The sequence below is a fragment of the Dermacentor andersoni genome, chromosome 7 (genome assembly GCF_023375885.2).
Source record: "Dermacentor andersoni chromosome 7, qqDerAnde1_hic_scaffold, whole genome shotgun sequence".
NCBI classification, from domain to species: domain Eukaryota; kingdom Metazoa; phylum Arthropoda; class Arachnida; order Ixodida; family Ixodidae; genus Dermacentor; species Dermacentor andersoni.
In genome coordinates, this window is record NC_092820.1 from 178,954,064 (window position 1) to 178,977,749 (window position 23,686).

Consider the following 23,686-nt stretch of genomic DNA (forward strand, 5'->3'; position numbering starts at 1 on the left):
AAAGCTTGTCCGGGTCCCCACATAGTCATCGGTGACTTTAATGCCCACCATCCCATGTGGGGCTCTGCTTCGACGAACGCCCGCGGTAGAGACTTGGCTGACTTCATGCTTAGTCAAGGCTTGATGGTGATCAATGATGGCTCGCCAACATACCTTCGAGGCTCTTACTACAGCAGTTGTCTTGACATTGCGTTTGTTTCAAAAAGCCTGCTGTCTGCTACACGATGGTGTACTGATCTCGACACCCATGGAAGTGACCATCTACCAACATATGTTCAGTTGAAATGGTTACATCCCCCAGCTCCGCACACTGTGCGTTCTATCGATTGGCCAACATTTCGAGAATCTGTGACCACCACATGTCAAGCCATCCAAGCACCATCCAATATTGAAGATGTCATCGCGGCCACTTTACGTGACACAACAAAACAGCTCAGCGCACCTTCACCTAGATCATCTACTGATGACCAGTACGAGCGACTTCGCGCGATACGGCGTCGAGCAGAACGGAAATACAGAAGGACCAAATCACCATTAGACGTCACTGCATCACGCCGGGCTCAGCGTCATGTCTTGCGCCACCTTGACAAGCTTGACAAACAACGCTGGAGATCATTCTGTGGCTCTCTGGATCCGAGAAAACCTCTCTCTAGAATTTGGAAAATTGTACGAAGCTTTCGCTCGCCTCCACAACAGCTTCACCCGTTCAGCGCTGTGGCCATACGGCAAGGCCGGCGTGAAGTTGAGGTCGCCGATGACTTCTGCAAATTGCTCGTGAGCTCCTCGAACGATATACCAACCCATTCACGACTGACTTTCCCGTCATCTAGTGATCACCGTCTGGACGCGCCTTTTACTATGCACGAGCTCGACGCTGCGATATCTTCCCGCCGGTCAACTTGTCCAGGACCAGACGGAATTACATACTCCGCGATTTGTCATCTTGGAGCAGAAGCTCGAGAAATTCTCCTGGCGCTCTACAACTCTACGTGGGACACAGCAACTGTGCCTAATCACTGGAAGTGCAGTCGTCTTGTGGCTTTCCTAAAACCTGGAAAATACCCACATGATCTCTCACATTATCGGCCAATAGCCTTGGCAAGCTGTGTCGGTAAAGTGATGGAGCGGATGGTACTGAGCAGACTGGAATGGCTACTCGAGAAAAGTGGTGGACTTCCTGATTTCATCAATGGATTGAGAAGAGGCCGATCATCCATTGACGGAGTGATCGACCTAGTATCTTCTGTTCAACAGGAAAAGAGACGCCGTCGTCTGGTATGCGCAATATTTCTGGATATCAAAAGTGCCTACGACAACGTCTTCCACCATTCGATTCTTCAGGCGCTTGAGGATATTGGTGTTGGTAGCCGGGTGTATGCATGGCTGCAGAGTTACCTCAGTGGCCGCACCATTTTCATGTCCACTTCGGATATGGCGAGACTGATAGACATGACGTTCGCAGGGGTGTTCCGCAGGGTGGTGTCCTTAGCCCAATATTGTTCAATATCATACTGGTGGGCCTTGCAGACGAGCTACCTGAAACAGCGCGTATCAGTACGTACGCGGATGATATCTGTATTTGGTCATCTGGGGTCACACGTCCACAAGTGCGTGCAAGGCTCCAACGTGCGGCTACTATAACGGCGAAGTACTTGCGCCGTAGAGACCTGCAACTCTCAGCAACTAAGTGTGCAGTCATGGCATTCACGCGCAAATCAATGTCACATTATCCAATCGTTGTCGACGGAACGGCGCTCCCTTTAGTCACCCACCAGAGATATCTTGGCGTGATAATAGACCGCAGTCTTTCTTGGACCAAACATGTTACTGCGCTTAGGGCTAAACTGACCAACTTCATACACGTTCTTTGTGTAATATTAGGACTGAGATGGGACCCCTCTGAGCGAAGTTTGCTCCAAATGTACCAGGCACTTCTTGTGGGCTACATACGCTACAGCATGCCTGTGTTATCTAACATGGGGCCATCTTGTATACGCACGCTGGAGAACCTTCAAGCACAAGCACTACGGATATGTCTTGGCTTGCCACGCTGCACGTCAACTAAGGGCACAATAGCGGAAGCACGGGCTTGTCCTATCGACATATACAGGTCTTGTGAACCTGTGCGAACCTATCTTCGCCTGCTAACCAGACACTCACACCATCCACTGTCAACACTTCCAAGCACCAACCTTGACTGTGCTTTTTCTAAAGCTATTGCATGACACGCAAGCATTGTACCTGCAAGATTCCAGGCCACCGACATCCCCGCGACACCTCCATGGACATTGCCAAGACCACTAGTGAGGCTTCAGATACCCGGAATTAGGAAGAAATCTCACGTTTGCTCCATTGGCTTGAAGCAGCTCACCCTGTCCCATATATTTACATTATATAGTGGGACTGTACAAGTATATACCGATGGTTCGGTCACGCCATCTGCCACAACGGCCGCATTTGTCATCCCACAACTTGGAATTACTCAACGATTTCGATTAGACCACAAATCGACATCTACGGCTGCGGAACTTGCGGGAATACGGGAAGCTGTCCGTTTTATGAGAACGCAGACACCCCATAAATGGACGATATTGTGCGATGCCAAATCAGCGCTACAGGCGCTAAAATACTTTTTAAAGAAAGGACCATACTATCTGCTCGTGCTGGAAATCGTCGAACTTTATCACAGTGCCGGGTTAAGTGGCCACGTGATCACCTTTCAATGGGTGCCTAGCCATTGTGGTGTTTTTGGTAATGAACTCGCTGACAGTGAGGCAAGATCGGCCTCCTCTTCCTCTGATGAAATACGGATTGCCTACTCGCGACCTGACACCAACTCCATGATCAAGGCACTCATGCAGGACCTTACAAAGGCTTACAGAGCCCACTCTGATAACATTCACAGACGTCTACATACGATTGACCCAGACGGTAAATTTTGTTTGCCCCCGAAGCTTACACGGAGCAAAACATCATTGCTACACAGGATTCGACTGGGCGTTGCTTTCACCCGTCGCTACGCACACCTCATCGGCCAATCGAACAGCCCTGATTGTGTACACTGCCAGATGCCCGAAACACTGCAACACGTACTTTGCGACTGCCCAGCATATATGCTGGAGCGAAGGACGTTAGACAGTTGCCTAGCCAGCGTTGGCAGACAACTACTGTCGGAGGAAGCTATCCTCGGCCCATGGCCTGACACTGCAATTTCAATGCGTGCAACAAAAGTATTGTTGAAGTTCCTGCAGGACACCAAGCTCGACGAGCGGTTCTAGCGAGGCAACTGTCTCATGTACATAGGCACTCACCACTTCTCTTATCATCATCATCCATCCCAATACTTTCACTCCCCTTTCCTCTTTCCCAGTGCAAATTAGCAGACTAGAGCGCACTAGCTCAGGTCGACCTCTCTGTCTTTCCTATCAATAAATTCTATTCTTCTTCTTCTTGCTGGGACAGCCACAGCACCGGACGAACACTGGATACTTGTGGAACAATGAGTATAACTATGTACACTGTCCGCATACCTCTCGTGCAGAATAAGCAGAGACAGTTTTTTCAGCACAGGCGACGACAGCTCACACTTTTTCCCGATTCCTGGTACACTGAGATGTACTGTGGGGCCGATAAAAAACCAGGAGGTATCGATGGTTTAGATGCAGCGGTAAAGCCCGAGGGAAGTTTGTCGTTGTACTTGACGACAGTTTAGAGAATGATGCTTGGTGCCTGTCTGAAGGTAGTGTTGCAAGGTGGTGATAGGGGGCACGTCCAAAATGTCTTATGTGCGTTCTCAGGGCTTCCACTGTAATGCGAGTTTGCATTCGATGGTCCCGAGTAATCGCAATAGTTGTCTCTGTTGACGTGGATCTGGGCAAACTAAGGCAAGCTCTGAGTGCTTGAGCTTGTGCTGCCTGCTGAAGACGAATATTTGTCTTGCAGGTGTTGTTCAGTACAGATACACTATATCTTAAAAAACCGAGAAAGAGAGCTCTGTAGAGTTTCAGCATTGCGTCTGCTGACATCCCCCACGTCTTTCCTGTCAAGTATTTAAACAACTGAAGTTGCTGTCAGGCGCCGTTTCATGTAGGCCACGTGCGGGCTCCAACAAAGGTCTCGGTCAATAATTACGCCAAGAAATCTGTGGGTTCTGACATAGGAAATGGTACGCCCATTGATTGAGATGGCATAAGGCGTCATTGGTTTGCGAGTAAATGCCACTAGTGCCCATTTTTCTGGTAACATGCTGAGACCTTGTTTACACAAGTAGCTTGCTGTCAAAGTTGCCGCTCTTTGAAGCCGCGCACGTATCTGAGGACGTGTAACTGCCGAAGTCCAAACACAGATGACGTCTGCATATATCGAAATCTTGATAGTAGATGGCAAGTATTCAGCAAGTCCAACAGGAGCGAGGTTGAATAGCGTCGGGCTGAGAGCACCGCCTTGAGAAACGACCTTGCTGGTATAGCGTCCCGTAGTTGGGTCATCGTCAGTTAACACAAGGAATGATCTTGCAGATAGGTAACTTGCAATCCAAAAGAAGACTCGACCACCTAGGCCAACCGTCGCGAGCCTCGAGAATGGCCTCATGTAATACGTTATCGTATGCACCTTTCACATCTAAGAATAAAGCTGCAGATAAACGCTTACATGGCCTTTCGTGCTGCACATATGAAACGAGATCAACTACATTGTCGATGGAAGCGCGGTCACGTCGGAAACCAGCCATGGAATTCAGGTAAATCTTGTAGTGTTCAAGGTACCATTCGAGGCGGCCAAGGATCGTCCGTTCCATTATCTTTCCTACACAGCTGGCCAGCGCTTTTGGGCGGCAAGAGATGAGCTCTAGTTGGGATTTGCCCTGCTTCAAGAGTGGCACCAGGCGGCTTACTTTCTATTCGTCAGGAACATTTTTCTCCTGCCATGAGGAGTTGCAAAGACTCAACAATTGTCTCCGTGCGGATTCTCCGAGAGAGCACAAGGCTCAGTATGATATACCATCTGGACCCGGAGATGAAGAGCGCCTGCAGAGAGCTAGTGCCGCCTCGAGCTCCTCCATTGTAAAAGGAAGGTCAATGCGGCAATCACGGGAATGGGGAACGTCATCTCGACCTGGAGGATCTGGACGAGTCGCTTGGCCTGCGATCTGCGCACAAAAGTCTTCTGCGACATCGATGTCTTGCCGCTGTTGGAATAGCGCGAGCACCTTGAATTAAAAAAAACGCTGTTCCGGAAGGCAACGCAGACCTTGCATCGTTTTACAAATGTGAGACAGTGGCTTGCGGAGGTCTAGTGTCTGGCAAAACTTTCTCCAACGTTCCGACGCTATTCTATCCATACGACGCTGAATCTTCTTTTGCATCCTCCTGGCTGCCCTAAGGTCATGGATTGATTTTGTACGCCGATAGCGACGTTCCGCCCGGTGACCAAGTGCTCGAAGTCGCTCTAATTCCTTGTCGAAGTCGTTTCGCGTGGAAGAGATCGTCATCATGTGAGTGGCGTTTTGCGTCGTATATTTAATTGTTTGCGCTAACCCAGAGGGTAGGCCCTCGCGGCAGGCATCTTCCATATCAGATTTGTAGTTGGCCTATTGAATCGTCCGAATGGTATTCCGTGGACCAGATCTAGACGACAAGCCTTTGATGTTTAGATAGGTGGGAATGTGATTACTCCCATGCGTCTCAATATCTGGAAACCAGTTCACATATCTGGCGAGAGAGTTGGATATGGAAGCAAGGTCGAGGCAGCCGCCGTATGTCACGCGTCGAAGAAAGGTGGGGCCACCATCGTTCAGGAGAGTAGGGCCATAGTTGTAGGCGATGCTTGCTAGTCTTCGGCCTCTTGCATTTCTCCTTGTACTCCCCCATGCTGGATGGTGTGCATTGAAATCTCCTATGATGACCCATGAGGAGGGACAAACACTCAAGATGTCCGCTAATCATTTAGTATCAAAATTGTTTGAAGGCGATATATACACGCCTATGAGAGTAAAGAAGAGTTTGTTCTTTTTAAATGTGATGCATATATACTGATTGTCGTCGTGGGGCGCAATTGGTTGCAAAACATAGGTGAGTTCACGACGAACAAAAACGATGATTTTTCTGCATACACCATTTGTTGAAGACATGATAACTTCGTACCCTGACAGTCTGATTGGTTTCGACAAGTTGGGCTTACAAATGACGATGAGTATAAACACATCGGTGTAAACAAACTGACGAAAATCTGAAAGACGAGATTTTAGCCTTCTGGTGTTCCATCGAATGACGGACGCCGCCTTGACTTCTTTTTGGAAGGATGGAGTATGAGCTTCTTTGGAAGAATGGAGTATGACAACGTCTGCGCTTCGAGCAGACGTTGTCCCCATGTCCACTAAAATCGCTCGGATGGCTTCCATGAGGGAACGTAGCAGCGAGATGACTAGACGATCTGTTTTAGGTGAATCATCCGTGGCTGGAGAAGGCTCCGCTGGGGCCGCGACCTTCTGAGGTTCCTTAGCAAGGGAGCGGCTCGGTAGCCTAGGCCATTCCTCTAAAGAAAGTCTTATGTGCTTCCTTCGTGGAAGGAGTGGGCCCTTTCGCGGCGCGACTGTGGAGTGGCTACTATCACCTCGCGCATGCGCCTCCTTTGAAGACGTGCGATGGTGCCGACGTCGACGCCGGACTACTTCGGCTGCCTCCCTGTGGGCCAAATTGTCTTTGGCCATTTGCTTGAGAACCGCGCGCTCCTTCTTGATGCGGGGACAGTGTTTTGACGAGGCCGCGTGAGGGCCGCTACAGTCGGCGCACTTGAGAAGCGTGGCACCGCAGGTCTCTTCTGCATGAGGTTCAGCGCAACGGGGACACAGTAGCGTGTTGGTACACACGCCCTTGACGTGTCCTAGCCTGAAACACTGATGGCATTGAAGCGGCTTCTGGATGAATGGTCGAACCGGATGTCGGAAATGTCCGACTTTAACGTGGGATGGTATACAATGCCCCTTGAAAATTAATTTTACGCAACGCATATTCCCAAGGCGGCGCACTTGCGTAATGATCGTGCCCTCATTTGCCTGTTTGATGAGGCTAGGTAGGTCATCATTGGCAATGGCAATGTAAATTTCGTAAATTACACCGGCTATGGATGTATCATCGATCGGGATAAAGGGGCGCATTTTTATTCCGCCTAGCTCCGTGATTTCTAGAAGTTTTCCAAGCGCACTCGCGTTGTACACGTCTATGGCGAGTACATTCTTGCGTGGATTTATTCTGATGTCTTTAATTTGATCCGTCACCGCACATTTCAGAAAACTGGATAGGGCTTGCCTGTTCAGCAGTCGTAGGTTGCTTGAGGGTTCTTCCGGCTTAAAGATGATGATGTGTGGCCAGCGCGCAGGCCTTGACTTCATAGTCGTTGTACTCGCAGGAGTTGACGGCGCTGTGTTGACGATCTTTCTCTTCGCCCTCTTACTCCGGACGGGCATGAAGCTGTCGTCGGATGAGTTGCCTTCCGAGATAGAGTACAGCTCGGTGTCTTCGGTGTCACTGGTGGAGCCAACTCGCTTCCTTGCGATTGACGGCCGTGATTGCCCGGAACAATTGCAGCTTGCCCATGTGTTTGGCTGTAAACTAGCCAAGGTCTCTGGTTGAAAGGACGCTACGTATAACCCTTTTTTTTTTAAACTGCCTGGGAAGCCCTTTCTCGTAGAGACGGACGATACCTCAGTGAACTTTATCCGAAATACTTCTTCCAGTGAACCCGTGACAGCGACAGCGCTGCCGGTGTGACGCCTTCACTATGCGAGAATCCTATAATTTCGTGGCCGTGGTCTACTTTACGCACTTCAAGTGCGCGATGCCCAATGCAAACGGGACAAACTTACACTGGTCTCATGTGTGCATGAAAGTGGGACCTAACGACAATGAGGCAGTGTGCACGAAGATATCAAGAAAGGCGAGGCAGTGGGCACTTTCCAAAATGGAGAGGGAAAATGGGTCTAACTCAGTCGGCTACTCAAGCAGGGCAAACATCTTCTAGTCCTGAAAAGTTTTTATAATCGCACTGTGGGTTTAATTAAAGAACTTCAACGCCAAATGCACTCGTGTGGTCGTTCCTTATAGTGTAGAAGTGCGCTCAACGTATTTGAAATATTGTAACGGTGATTACAGAGAGCTTTGTAGTCGAAATTACTGCTTCTAGTCTTTTCTAAACAAACGATGATTGAATTACCCGCATATTACAATAAAACCTGGAACAACGCTAGACAGCCCTGAGAGATGTTAGTATAAATTGTATATTTTGTTTTCATCGCACTCAGAAACACATTCAAAATGTTTATCTAAAATCATAATGCGAAATCTCTCGATTTTGGATGTGTAGGATAAAATTGTAATAGGTAATTTCGAGGATTCGGACAATGTTTATAGTATAATACGATGCATAGAAGCCGGGCAGTGTTGCCCAGGCGAGCGCATTTACTCGCACCAAGCGCGGTACCACGGTGGCCGCAAGACGACCTCGCAGCGGGCAGAACGAACGCTGCACTAGTTTTTCATGAGCGGTTATCAAGGGATGCTTGAGAGACATGCTTCCCTCGCCCTCTTTATCCTCGGCGCAAGCAAGCAGCGGCGGCGCCGGCATCGCCGCGATAGCGGAGCGCAGCCGCTCCCCGGCCGTTCGCAGCGGATTAAAGTTTTTTTACCAAGACTGTTTGTACCGTCTTGTTCCCTCAGCGCTGTGTCCAGAAGTATTGCACGCCCTGCATGACTATCCGACCGCTGGGCACCTCGGATTCTCCCGGACGCTATCGAGAATACAGGAAAAGTATTAATGGCCGCCGACGTCGCCCGTTACGTCAAGACATGCCGAGACTGTCAGGGACGCAGGACACCACCGACAAGGCCCCCAGGATTACTACAGCCAATCCAGCCTCCTTGCCTACCATTCCAGCAGATCGGGATGGACTTGTTGCACCTTTTCCGACGTCAACTTCCGGAAATAAGTGGATCGTCGTGGCGACGGACTACCTCACCCGCTTCACTGAAACGAAAGCTCTACCGAAAGGTAGCGCAGCCGAAGTGGCGAAATTCTTCGTCGAGAACATCCTGGTGCGACATAGGGCCCCAGAATCCTCATCACCGACAGAGCGACGGCCTTTACAGCGGAGCTCACCCTAGTCATTTTCCTATACAGCCAGCCAAGCCACAGGAGGACAACTGCCTACCACCCGCAGACGAATGGTCTTACGGAGCGCCTGAATAAAACCTTCGCCGATATGCTAGTGATGTACAGGCGTCGACAAAAGTGGTGTACTCCACGCAGATTGCTACTGCAGTGACGTCGCTCGGCATTTTGGCGAGCTGAAGCACGAAACATTGACACGAGTCAAGCGACATGCTTTCAGATAATTAAAGGCACCCATTGGCTGTCTCGATCCCAGATGCTGCCTGTACATGGCGTTGCGATGCAGTTTGCCGTTTTAGTTTGCCGTTGCTCCGGCTCCCGCTGCGTGGAGTATACCACTTTTGTCGGCGCCTGTACGTCAACGTCGAACACAAGACCTCGGATGCCGTCCTGCCGTACGTTACCTTCGCTTACAACACGGTGGTGCAAAAAACAACATAGATCACGCCGTTCAACCTGGTTTACGGCAGAAACCCGACGATGACTTTCAACGCCATGCGGCCGCACGTCACCGACGAAGAGAATCTTGACGTTGCCATCTATCTCCAGTGCGCCGAAGACGCCAGACAGCTCGCCCGCCTGCGGATCAAGAACCAGCAGAGGACCGACAGCCGACACTACAACCTTCGACGACGCTACGTCGAGTACCAGCCCGGCGACAGTGTTTGGGTTTGGACCCCGATGCGCCGACGAGGACTTAGCGAGAAGCTTTTACGCCGCTATTTCGGACCCTACAAGATCATCCGAGGCATTGGCGCACTCGACTCGACTATGACAACGACCTAACCGCATTTCGCTATCACAGCGGCGCCGCTCACGACATGAAATAGTCCATGTTATGCGACTTAAGCCGTTCTACCAGCGCTAACGAACTTCGCGACTTGGCATAGCTTAGTTCTGGAACTTCTTTTTATGAACTGTGTTACTTTGTTGTTTTGTTACTTTTGTTTAATAAGTGTCCTTTGTGTTTCGCACTTACGTTTGTAGTATCGGGACGATGCTTTTCGAGAGGGTCGTATTGACACGTGTAGTTGTTTATCTTTATCGGGTGACCAGGTTTCACCGCCTAACAAATGTTATCGCACAGCACAGGACGCGCCTGCGTGTATCAGAAGTTTCTCGAAAGTTATCGATGGTTCTATCCGCAGTCTGTTATCACCGAACCTTGTGTAATCTGATTTAATCGCGCGACGCGAATGATGCAGAACTCTTTAGAAGACACGCTGGCACCAGCGATCCATCTGGAACCTTCGATGACTGATGTATAAAAGCCGACGCGCTTGACCCGCGAATCAGATTTCGTCGATCACCGACAGTGTTCGCCGCTAGCGTTGTAACCTGTTTTTGTGGGCACAGGTTCGCCTAACGATCCATCGCAGACATAGAACAATGGACTAAGGAGCTCAGCGATGGCGTCAAAGCTGCCACAAAAATAGCACCAACTGAATCTAACTTGGAGAAATGTGACAGCAGGCTTCTCCGCATGTGGGAAGCTAAGCAGTCGCTTCAGAATAGACTTAGAGGTCGGAAGCATAACAAAGAAAGCGCATAGCGCTCCTCAACAAAAAATAGAAGAACATGCTAAGCAATTGACCAAACCAGAATGGGACGAGATATGCAATTCCATGGACGGGCAATTAAGCACCGGCAAAAGCTGGCACATGCTCAGGTTCCTGCTTGACCATGAGAATAACAACAAAAACCACATGCAAGCCATTAATAGTTAATACACGCATATGAGGGCAGAGAAGAGGAATTTCTCGATGGAGTAGAGCAGAAATACTTAACACAGGCGCCCCCTTGCAGCTAACCTAGCTACAACGGGAATACAAATACAAAATTAGACGAGGAACTCACGGAGGCTGTAATCCGCGCGGCCCTACAAAAGTTCAACACCAAATCAGGCCCGGACGGTATAACCAACAAGACTCTCAGGAACTTCGATGATGAATCGATCGCCAAACTAACCGAATACATAAACGAGTGTTGGGTAAAGGGAAAAGTGTCAGCTCAGTGGAAGAAAGTGACGATAACGCTCATTCCAAAACCTGGTAAGAAGCTTGAGATCGACAACCTCAGACCGATCTCCCCAACATCTTGCGTCGGAAAATTATTGGAACATGTAATTTTAAACACAGTAGTTAACTTCTTCGAGGATAATAACATATGCCCTGATACGACGATAGGATTTCGAAAAAACCTTTCGACACCTGATCCCATGCTTCAACTTAAGCGTCAGATAAGCGATTATAAAACGTGCTAGGCAAGGGCCATCTTGGGCCTTGATCTTAAAAAGGCTTTTCATAATGGCAACCATGCAACCATATTAGAAAATATCGAACGAATGCTAGAGCAACGGACGTACATCAAGAGCTTCCCATCAGATAGGATCTCCGTCGAAGGGTTCACGTCGCCCGAAATCGGCATAGGGGGGCGGACCGGTGGCACGCCGCAAGTCGCTGTCATCTCGCTGATGCTGTTTAATCTCGTCTTGATAGGACTCCCCGAAAAATTAAATCACGTAGAGTCCCTGAATGACACAATCTACGCGGACGATATTACTATATGGGCCTGTGATGGCAGCGACGGATCAATAGAACAACGACTCCAGACAGCAATTGACACAGTAGAGGAACACCTCGTAGGAACAGGCCTCACATGCTCTGCAGAGAAATCTGAACTTCTCTTGTACTGCCCCACACTTAGGGGCAGGCCTCCCAAAGGATACGACAGAAACGAGGCTCATGGGGAAATCAAGCTACGCACCAAGAACGGGCGGAATATCCCAATAGTCAACCAGCTCAAGGTGTTGGGTCTAGTAATCGAGAAAAAAGGCACAAATTGGGAAACCATAAAGAAGTTAGATACAAAGGTAACAAACACCATGAGATTAATCAAACGAATTACTAACAAGCACGAGGGTATGAAGGAAGAAAGTATCATACGGCTGATACAATCATTCGTAATCAGTCAGATCACATACATAGCAGCCTTCCACAATTGGATTACAGTTGAAAAGACTAAAATTCACAACCTGATAAAGAAAGCATACAAACTAGCACTAGGGATTCCCATCAGTGCGAGCACGCATCTCTTGCTAAAGTTAGGACTACACAACACACTGTACGAACTCATAGAAGCACAGCAAATATCTCAGGCAGAACGACTAACCAAAATCAAAACGGGACGGCATATACTAAGCAAGCTAGGAATGAATTACCACGATTTATGCGGTGAAAAGAGGAAGATAACGAGAGAAATTCGTGACAAACTCCTAGTACCAAATATACCCAAGAACATGCATCCAGGTTACAACGACGGCAGGCGCAAGAGTAGAGCAGAGAAAATTATCCGAAGCTTTGGGTCAGACGACAGAGCAACCTTCGTAGGCGCGGCTGAATACCCACAAAGAAATAGCTACGTAGCAGTAATCGTAGATCACGCCCAAAAACCTCTTACAAGCGTATCAGTTAATACCAAACATTCCGAGACAGCGGAGGAGGTAGCCGTTGCACTAGCATTGGTCTCCACGAATTCTCAGTACATCATTAGCGATTCTCAAGTGGCCGTTAGAAATTATGCAAAAGGTAGAATCTCTCCTGAGTCATGGCACATCATCAGAGTCAATGAAGCAAAATTCTCCAACGCTGAGAAGAACGGCAGGCAATTGCTCTGGTTCCCAGCGCATACGACTCCAGACATTCCCGCAATCAACCTCAACGAGGTAGCACACCGCGAATCTCAAGATCTTACTCGCCGATCTGAGCAAAGAGTGACTTCCATCGGTCAGGAGAACGCGGAGGAGGATATCTGGAGAGAAAAAGATAGAGTAACAAGATTTAGCGATGCCACCAAATTCTATCAAAATCGGAGGCGAGTATTACCAGCGCCTCACACTAAACTGAACAGAGCTGAGTCCGTTACTTGGAGGCGATTACAAACAGAAACTTATGCGAGTACCGTGCAAGCAAAAAGTTTCTACCCCGAGATATACGCGAGCTATATTTGCAAGCTATGCAAGTTTGTTAGAGCCCCCCTTCAACACATATTTTGGGGATGTGAAATATATGAAGATAAAGTGGAATTCTCCCCGGAACATCTACGGGCACGGTGGTCGGCCGCCGCTGCTCAGCTCAGAACTCCGAGACCAACTTTGAGCCGTCCAGCGAGCCATGGAGGCAGCGCTGGAGCAGCAGCTCCCAGTGACTATCTAAGGCGGCCCCAGGCCCGGGCCCCCCAATCACCGGATTCCAAATAAAGTTATCTCGCTTGCTCGTCTTTCAGAGTATTGCTACTGTGTTCTTTACCGTAGCTACCACGTGACAATATAAACTCGTAGTACAGTGTGTAGGCACTTGTATGTGTCGCATAGTGCCGGTCTCCTTGGCGACAGTGGTCGCATCTCGTGTGTAACGTGCTTATCTGTGTGATCTGTGAGAACAGCGTTTGACTCTCGTAAATGAAATATGCAGTCTGCCATACGGGAGCCCCTAGTGCAGTAAACTATCTAACAACCTTCTTTTTCCTGCAACATTAAGAAAAATAGTAAACAGGTTATTTTGGCGAAATAAGCCATGCGCTCCAAGATTGCCATATATACCGGCCCCGAATGACCTCGAGGCGCGCGGTTGCAGGGCGATACCTGGACGAGACATGCGCCCGGGACTCCGACTGCGACAGCCTGGTCAACAACTCCCACTGCAGCAGTGACCACTGCGAGTGCAAGAACGGCTACATCCGCGAGGGCGTACTGCCCGACGAGCAGCAGTGCGAGATAGGTACGTGTGCGTGCGTGGGGCCTGGGTATCGCCGCCGATACTGTCGGCGAGTGCTGTCGCGCCGCCCGGTCTCAGAGGCCATGGTTGGGGATGATGTCTCCTGCGAAGGATATTAGTAGGACAGTTGGCGCTAGTGGAACAGCTAAAGTAACGGAGGTTCAGCCACCGTGTAAAGGATGTCAACTACATGATTTCGCCTAAACTTGAAGCGAATCCGTGGGTTGTTAGGTAAACGTTCCTCGTTTTGTGTGCTCGTTTGTGTGCCGACTTCGTTGAACAGATATAATAGCTTTAGCTTACAAATTCTGTGCCATCAAGTAGTTTTCAGAGCATTACAAATAAAATTAGCTGTCTAGAATACCCGAAACAACTATTCATATTCAGTGTTAGCATCAGCTAGATTTAGGAACCCACGTCAGCGCAGGTATCGTCATTTATGCCCAACATATTACGCAGTACACATGGCTATATGATTTCGGACCGAAAGCACGTCACTGCTCTTTAAAGGGACACTTGAGGAAAATATTGAGTCGAGCTAGATCGATAGATTATCCATCTAGAAGACTCTGTGTGCCAATATCTGAATCTGTTGCATTGAAAATGACCTATCGAAAGGGCTGATTCTGTCCCTCAATCTGAATCGCCTGCGCCAGAACGGACATGACCTTCGTCTATGCCGCTCGGTTAATCTGTCAGTACTGACGCCACATGACACGTATCATCGTCCACAACTAGCTGCATCACTCTGATTATCAATTTGTCATTTTATCGTTTACAAAAGCTCTGTTATCACTACGAATGACGGTTACTTTCTCACAGAAGTGTAATCACTCAGTGTAGCTTCACATTTTCTGATAGCGTTCCTTTAGGTGGGCCCTCACCAGGGCCGCTATCTTGCAAACGTTCGAAAAGCCGACGTTCTATTTCGCCTCACGCGATTGGACAAGATTGGCCTAGGCCGCGATATCGGCGCAGCCTGGACAATCGCGCGAGGCGAAATCGAACGTCGACTTTTCGAACGTGTACAAGATAGCGGCCCAGGTTCGGTCATTATTAGACACAAGCGCGGTACATTGTGAGCCAACGATCGTATCTGCAAAGCATAAAACTGCGGCGCGGCGCGACAACAGCTGAAACTCGAACGGGCCCTTTTCTCTCTCTTCTTTCGGAGGCGTAAGCACCTGTTCGTCCGACGCATTCCTTATAAGTCGCCGATTATATGTCACGTGACTTCGATAAATCGCCCGATGCACAACGTGCAAACGAGCTCATGGGCTCTATTCTGGACATTCCGCCATTTTCTTCGATGCGTGACGTAGACGCGACGCGAATAAAATGGCGCTGATGGCCCCATTTTGCTTTCGTAATGTGACACCAACTTATCGGTTTGCCTAGTAAACTGAAATAAAGGCACTGAACGTAAGGTCATTGGTAAAGCAAACCAGTTTTCCTCTGTAGTAAAAATAAAGCAAGTCGCTCAAAGCGCATTATTATTCTGTCGAAAACGCTTCTCGCTTCCGTCGTCTGCTGCGTATAAGTCGTCGTCTGCTTCATTAGCTAGGATGTGTGTCCCCGGGAAACGAAATGAGTCATCGTACGTCGGCGCCAACGCGCTTGTTTTCTTCCTTGAGACAACATACGCGACCTACCAGTGGCGATGCGCGCACGTACTGTAGGCCACGTTATCGCTATCTCGCGAAACGTAAGTGACCCAGCCCGACTTGGCTGGCTGAGAAATGCCGAATATCACCGATAGCGCTGCGCGCACCAGAGATATCCGCTTGCGCGACGCAAGCGCCGGCGTTGCCATCTCGTTCACTTCGCCGGTTACTCGCACCGCAGGAGACCTTATCAGGAGGCTAACCCACCACAGCGGAGGGGCAGGAACAGAGGTTGCACGGCGGCTCACGTAGCTGTTCTCATCGCCAAGATAAGGTACGGAGCCCCACATTACGACCTGACGGCCGCAAACTACAAGCAACTTGACAAGATACACAACATGGCTATGAGGGCAATCACCGGCCTACCAATACACGCAAAAATAGAAGACCTGCACAGATACTCCGGCCTCCCGACGGTGGATGCATTGGTTAAAACCCACAAGGATAACCATGAAACGAGGCTGAAGAACACGTGGAATGGTCAGCGACTGCTATCTGCACTGCATGGCACCAACCTGCACCTGCCAGAGCTGGATCACCTCCTTCCACCCTGGGATGAAATAAGGGTTACGGAACGCAGACCACTACCTAAGAACACCAAAGGTGAAGGCAGGGCACACCGACAACAAAGTGTACTAGATGCGGAACAAAAGCATGAAGGAACGAAAATATATACCGATGCTGCGTTGCAATACGATGAACATTCAGGAAAAATGCATGCTGCTACCGCTTTTTACAGAGAAAACGGGCAAGCACACGCCGTGAGCCACAGCGGCTATGCTTCCTGGACCGATCTTGAACTACTGGCCACCGAAGAAGCCATTCAACTCTAGCACCGAAGAAACGGTTCACATCTACACCGACAGTCGAGAGGCCGTCAAGCAACTGAACTCCCGATCCTACACGACTATCATAGCGCACCGCATAAAACAAGCCTGCCGCCACCTGCGGGACAATAGCATTTTCGCATGCCGCACGCATTTTCGTACACTGGACACCTGGTCACAACATGAGGGGAGCTGGGAACAGGAGGCCCATGAAGCTGCAGGCGAGAAAATTAGAGAAGACCGCCATCGCAGCCGTGAAGTGAGCCCGTCCCTGCTGGACCATACCTATAGCTCCCCGTCATCCGTCGTTGTACCAGATCAACAGATTGCCCGGTTGAAACACGAGAGGAAGGCTCTACTACGGGAGTCCATTCCTAGCATCCTTCCTGCCATTCCCACTCGCCTTCCTAGAACAGCCCAGGTCCTCATCCACAAAGCAAGAGCTAAGGCATCTATTACACCGGATGTCCTAAGCAAGTGGAGAAGAACAGAAGTGGAATGCCCCAACTGCCCTGCGACCAACGTCGATCTTAAACATATGATCTGGTCCTGTCCTGCCACAGCCACCCTTAGGGACAAGCACACCCGACCTCTAAAGGTGGCATCGTACGAAGACTGGGTCGCACCTCAAGCAGATGCCACCAGGAGAATCAACGCTTTGCTCTCCTTTGCGAAGGAGGCAGGCATCCTTCCTTTCACCTAACCCCCACCCCTATCTTATGCCACGGGCCATCCCTTCTAATAAACGTTTCAATCAATCAATCAATCGAAACTCCAAGGCGCCGCCTTGCGTACATTCCTTTTTATAAATTAAAAAGATGCCGTCATCATAACTTTTGATTGTGCGAAAGGCATTAATCTTGATTGCAATAGAAACGCAGCGCCGAAAAGTGAACAACGTGTCAGAAAGTTCGCATGTTCAACCAACGTTATTTCGTATAAACGCATTCTTTTGAAAACTGATGGCCCAAAACACAAATGCCAACACCACCCGAAAGCAATGCAAATACTATGAGCACGCGTTATGAACAAATAATTTTCACGGTGCCAAACGACGGGGAATATGTGGCGATACGCATTCCTGTCGGTCACCATTGCATATGGCTGCTCATCAGCATAATTCGGGCGGATTGTCGAACCACAAATTACGGCGGAAGATCTCTGCAATGGCGGCCGAGCGTAACGTCACGCAACGTCAAACTGACGTTTACAAAACGGCCCTTCCTGTGACGCTCCACACAGCATATTCCTTCAGCCAATCAGCAAACTGGCATGGCGGCTATCTTGGATCGCCACCACATATTCGCGAAATTGCAGATGCATTCACTAGCTTCTGTAGGCTACCGCTCACTTTCTTTCTGAAGCGCTAACATCTCAATGTAGCTGCCAAGAGCCCAAAAAATGTATTAGTTGATCAAATTTGCAGCTACACGTCACGTTTCGTCATCTTGATGAAAACACAATATTGGATCTTGCAAAACTTCCGTTTCCCGACACAAATTACAAGGCACGTGAGCTCTCGACAGCCAATCAGAGAGTAAACATGGCGGATAATGGCGGCCGTTCAGCCGCCATGCGTGTCGAGAATAGCGCCCCACGAATGTGCCCGGCCGGACATTCGCGGTGCCATCACGTGAAGCTACAAAATAGATAAGCAACGTTTTCATGGCGTTTATCCGAGACGATAAAAACTGTTTAAAGGAGACACGCTGTCGAACAGACTCGCCTAAGGTTTAAAAGGGACGTACAACATATAACGGCGTTTCGCGACCGCTTGTTCACAACGAATATGAGCGCAAGAGGGGGCGAACATTTAAGTGCTAGGTGGCGCAGAGTGCGCGTGTCTATCTCGATACCTCACGTCCGGTTAATCGCGTTTCCAGTCGTTTGAATGCCTAAGTGCAGCCTTGACGATAGGCGCTTCTCTGTCGTGATTGTGCTCGCAGCATGCCAATCGATGACGTGGTTAGTCATGTGACGATCCGCGACACGAGTAAGACACCGTCGTTGCTAAAACGTCGTGTTGTCCGCTAATGTGCGGCTTAATTATTTTTGCGAGATAATACCTAACGGGTCATGTAAACGTATTCAGAAAGCTGGTCTAGATGTAAGATTAGGGAAGACATGAATGATCCCTTTATTGATATATGATTTCTAAACGCTTTTAAGGCGTTATCAGAAAGCTTTTCTAGAGGTGGTCTCGAAAGGTTCAAGGTAATCTGAAACTCAATTACGTGGCCTTCAGATAAGTCGAAGCGTCAGCGTTTAGTGCAACTGAGCTCCTGGTGCCGTGCCACGCACGCTGTTGCCTGTGGAGGCCCATCATCCAACAAGTCTCGTGATAATAAACGTGTCCGTGAAAGTAAATCCACACTGCAGCCGTTGGTATGCTTCCTGACGACCAAATGGAAAAGGCATCTCACTACAAAAGAAAAATATGCGCCTCTTGACAGGCGGCCAGACCAGAGTCTGTGCCGAGAGCGCACGTAATGAGAGCAATAATTTATTTAAGAAGTAATATTTATGCTAGGTTTGAACCAAATATTTAGGAGAAATGCAAAGTACGCTGAATTAAAAGTAATTGGCAATGACTAAAACTCGCAAACAATTCTTCATGAACTCGAGACTGATCAACAATGATGACAACATACATAAACAAGATTCGTATGTACTGTACACACAAACAATAATGAACAACAAAAAACACGAGGAGTGCTAAAGTTTAAAATTTAGCATAATAAAGAGCACATGTCAGAGGAACAGACTAGTTATTTCAAAATTGATTCACAGCAACTACAAGAAGTAAATTTAAAAATTTCAGAGCTTGAATCGCAGGGTAGCTGCCTCCAAGCAATGTTACCAAAAATCTAGAAACTTGAACACAAGATATAACGCAAATACCATCATAAAGCAATCCTGTGATAAAATCCAAACAATGGGAAGATGTCAAAATTGGAAATATTGACACGTGGCCTGGTTTATCTTTTGCGGGTCAGCGCTTTTCACCATCTAACAAAGGTTATCGCTCAGCGCGGTACGTGCCCGCATGTGCCGGAAGTTTCTCGAATGTTATCGATGGTTGTGTTGTCTACGAAGCTCCTGTAATCTGATTGCACGTGTTACGCGAATTGTGTGGAACTTTCCGAAAGACAAGCGGATACTACAGATTGATCCGGAACCTTCGATGACTCGTGTATAAAAGCCAACGCGCTTGACCGGCAGATCAGATTTTCGACGATCGCCAACTGTGTTAGCCGCTATCGTTGTTCTTCGAGCGCTTGTTTTTGAGGGCACAGGTTCTCCCAACAGCACACTAGTTTCGTCACTCAGTTTTGTTGCTTTCTCTACCGTCACTACCACGTGACAATATCGCCATAGAGAAAGACATTCAACAAGAGCGGACACTCCCCTCACAGCCCAGCGGCCGAATTAGCGCACCAAGCAGATGGGATTTCCGGTGTCGGTTCAGGGCGCGCGCGTTTTGAACGCCAGCTCGTACACTCCACGCCAGGTCCGCTGATCGGCGCGGCCTTTCTTTTTTCGCTTCTACTGATGAACCACGCGCGCCCTTGGCGCGGAATCATTTTATTTACTGAAAATGATTGCGAACGATCTTTAACAAATCTGTGCCACGTGCAATCAAATAAGGTAAACGCAAGACGTGTTCTGAAATGATGAAATATTTATTGTGCTCTATATAAACGCTCGTACCGGGCTTTTTGTGCATTCATTCAAAGTTCTGGGACCAGGTAAGCAGCACTAGTTGCAGTACGAAGCTCCACCGGACGCCCATCAGAGGAAAAAAAGTTGGAGGACGCTTGAGCTTCGCCTTCAAGAGTGGAACGCGACAGCGTTCCCGTCGACCCGCCAAGGGGTGTAAGACAATGCGCTACGGCGCAGCGGTCACTTACGAGGCGCCCCGCGTCGGACTTTGCACCCACCAATCACGTGGTGAGCGTCGAGCAACCCAGCGTTCGGCGCGGCAACGAAACGTGCGCCTGAGCAAGCGGAACGAACCAAAGAACTCGGTGTGTCGGAGGGGGAAACGATGTACGCCAGCCAAACGTCGTGATCGGCACGGGCAGAGAGATAGACAGATAGTGATCTAAAGAAAGGAAGGACGCTTGATTCTGCAACCCGTGGGGGAGCATGGCGAAGCGTCGTCAGGGGAGAGGGAGTCCGGGCCGCGACGCGCCTCGGACCGGTCCCCGCACAGCCCCAATGCGCGCGTGGCGCGCCATCTGTCGGGGCAGCGCTGTACATTGAGAGGAGCGGGTGTTCTGTGTTTGCCGCAAGATGGCTCTGCGTGTGCGGAAAGCGCAGAAGAAATGAAGCGGAAACGTACTTCGCTACTCGTGAAACTGCGACTTCTGCAAGTTACATGGTCAGAATTACCGATATACACCGCAGTATAACTTTCTACGGCACGTTTCTAAGGCAACACCGCATTCACTAAAGGCGATTTTGTCCCGTTTTGAAGGAACGAACTCGTGGCTGAGTGGTAGCGTCTCCGTCTCACACTCCGGAGACCCTGGTTCGATTCCCACCCGCCCATTTTGCAAGATGTTATTTATTTATGAAGTGCCTTCTGGGATTTATCGCTTACGGCCAACGCCTGACGCCGACACCGACGACACCGGCTTTTCTGCGACACGAGCTCCTTAAAGCTGTCGCGTTAAAAGTTAATTACAAGCATGTATCGTATTGGTACACAGACCTAACAGGAACAATGCGTGTAGAGGCGAAACGTGCGTAAGTGGTGAATGGGCGGGATTACAAAGAAATACTTTCACATACATTTCGTAGCAAATATAGTCCTCCCAAACAATGCCATAAAATATGAACAACTGATTTTCAAGCATTCCTCATTCCCGGCCCTTATGTCCTGCCTTTTAAGAGCACAAATACAAGGGCAACTGCGTTTTTCCAAAAGAATTTGGCTTTAGCCGACGCGATAGTACGCTGCGTATACAAAAAGTGGCCACAACACAGGCTCTCAACCAGACTATGCTGGATGCTCGCAGAATGCCTTCTCAGTCAAGACAAATTCGTGGGTGCAAAGCCTCTTTTCAGCCGCTCAGAAGACAGAATATTCAAGTTCTTTGTTCTGGAGCTTCATGGGGTTATCGGTTGCGCGTCCTGCCGACGCAAGCGACACACTCCCGTGCTATAACTCAGCAATCGCTCGTCGCGTTTTCGACAAGCGTGATTACCGAAATAAGTTATATGTTGTTGCCGGGCCATAAGAAGCGCCACAAACTTGTCCCACTAAAATTCAGTACACGCCGAACTGTCGCGACGGCCGGCTTGCTTTTCCGCTAACTGCTTCACAACCCCAGGCGCGGCCAGCATGTCTCAAATGTATTCCAAGAAGTTCCGAAATTAATCACAATAATTTTGGGGGTGTTACGTTTCGCCTACAACGCGCGGTATAGCCGGCGCGGATGCAACGGACGCCGGAGCTTCGTTCAAAGCGGCGGACATTTTGGCCCGTTCGGAGCTCCCGCAGTCTCCCCGCCAAGCGCGTCCAGGCGTGTTTCAGTGCCACGTGTCTTCGTGTGTGCGTGTGTGTGTGTGTGCCCACGCTTGTCAAAGCGCGGCAGCCGGGGAGAGGAGCTCCCCAAGTGTGAAGCGAGGAGGTCTGACAGGCGCCAGCTTGGCGATGCGTCACTACACTCGTCTCAACGTGTCTCTCAGTCTGTCCGTACCCGCCGTCACGTGGTCTCGTCACGAGGCCTTCCTTCTTGCCCTCAACTGCGAAAGTATAAGAGCAGCTGCCCCCGGACGCCAAGAGAGAGGCTCCGATTTCTTCTGTCGAGTTACGTGCTCTCCCGTCTCTCACTTCGGTCAACCTGACCGCCCGCTCTTTTGCGATGTTAGAATAAACCAGTTGTTCTGTTACCAGTCGACTCATGCTTTGCCGAGACCTTCGGATGCTTCCAGTGCCCCAGGCCGCCAGGCCAACGCTACCCTTGGGGCTTGCGACCCGATTGCAACAACGGGTGTCAGCGCTGAGTTTGCAACAACTCGTGCCAGCGGTGCGGTTCCAACAGCTGGTTGCCAGCGGTGAGATCGCGACAACGGAGGCCAGCAGCGAAGAGATGCGGTTGACTGTATGCTGAGCAGCACAACGACCATCCGGGAGCAGTGCAACGAGCCCTGTGTGATGACTGGTTGCCTGCAGCGGAACGACTGCGCTGAATTCTTGGCTGCGAGGTTTGGTGAGTGCGGGACTTTCTTCTTCTGAGTTTTGCCAGGCTTTTGTTAGTGTCAGAAACAGAGCTGGTAATTGTGGTTGTCGTTGCTGCCGGGTTAGTTTGCGGCAAGACAATAGTAGGCAGTAGAGAAAGCAGCATTCAGAGCAGCCATGGATTTGAAGTCGTTGCGCAAACCGAAATTGCTGGAGCTTGCAAGAGAGTTGGGTCTGGATGTCTCAGACAAACTCAGAAAACCAGAACTGCTAAGGGCTATTCTTGAGTTAGAAGCTGAGGATGACGAGCTGTCGGAATGCCTTGAGACCATTGAGGAGAGGGAGACGGCAAAAAGACAGGAGCGCGAACTTCAAGAGCAAAAAGAGAAACAGGAGCGCGAACTTAAAGAACAGAAAGAAAAAGAAGAGCGCGACCGTCAACACGCTTTGGAAATGAAGCGTCTCGAGGTAGAAATGGAACGCGCTCGTAATGGAAGTCAGGCACACGGTGCAGGAGAACGAGTATCGTTCAAAATGACTGACCTGATGCGGCCGTTTAAGCTTGGAGAGGACATTGGTTTGTTCCTGGTTAACTTTGAGCGAACGTGCGAGAAGCAGGGGTTCTCTCGGGAAACGTGGCCACAGCGCTTGCTCACTTTGTTACCCGGCGAGGCGGCCGACGTAGTCGCTCGCTTGGAGAGAGAGGAGGCAGAGGATTTCGACCAAGTGAAATCGAGTCTGCTAAAAAAGTACAGGCTGTCAGCGGAGGCGTTCCGTCGGAAGTTTCGGGAAAATGAGAAAGGCAAAAGTGAGTCATATACAGAGTTTGCCTACAGGCTTATGTCAAACATGCAGGAGTGGCTCAAAGAAGAGAAAGCGTTTGGTGACCACGAGAAAGTTCTGCAGTGTTTCGGGCTAGAACAGTTTTATAGTCGGTTACCTGAGAACGTGCGGTACTGGGTCTTGGATAGGCCAGACGTTAGTACGGTGGCTAGAGCCGCTGAGCTAGCCGAGGAGTTTGTGACGCGTCGGGCTCGCGGAGCAAAGGACGGTCAAAAGGGTGAATTT

The 23,686-nt window shown here is 49.5% G+C and overlaps 1 protein-coding gene across 4 annotated transcripts in view; it reads left to right on the forward strand.

Moving 5' to 3' along the window:
* LOC126533276 (uncharacterized) overlaps positions 1 to 23,686 on the forward strand; it is a 389,342-nt gene that overhangs the window by 293,591 nt on the left and 72,065 nt on the right. For 3 of the 4 annotated variants that reach the window (XM_072289419.1, XM_050180538.3, XM_055071637.1), the window contains exon 5: positions 13,797 to 13,940. The exons of the other annotated variant lie outside the window; for it this stretch is intronic. In XM_072289419.1, the coding sequence (XP_072145520.1) occupies positions 13,797 to 13,940 (144 nt within the window). The remainder of the gene's footprint in view (positions 1 to 13,796; positions 13,941 to 23,686) is intronic. 4 annotated transcript variants of the gene reach the window in all.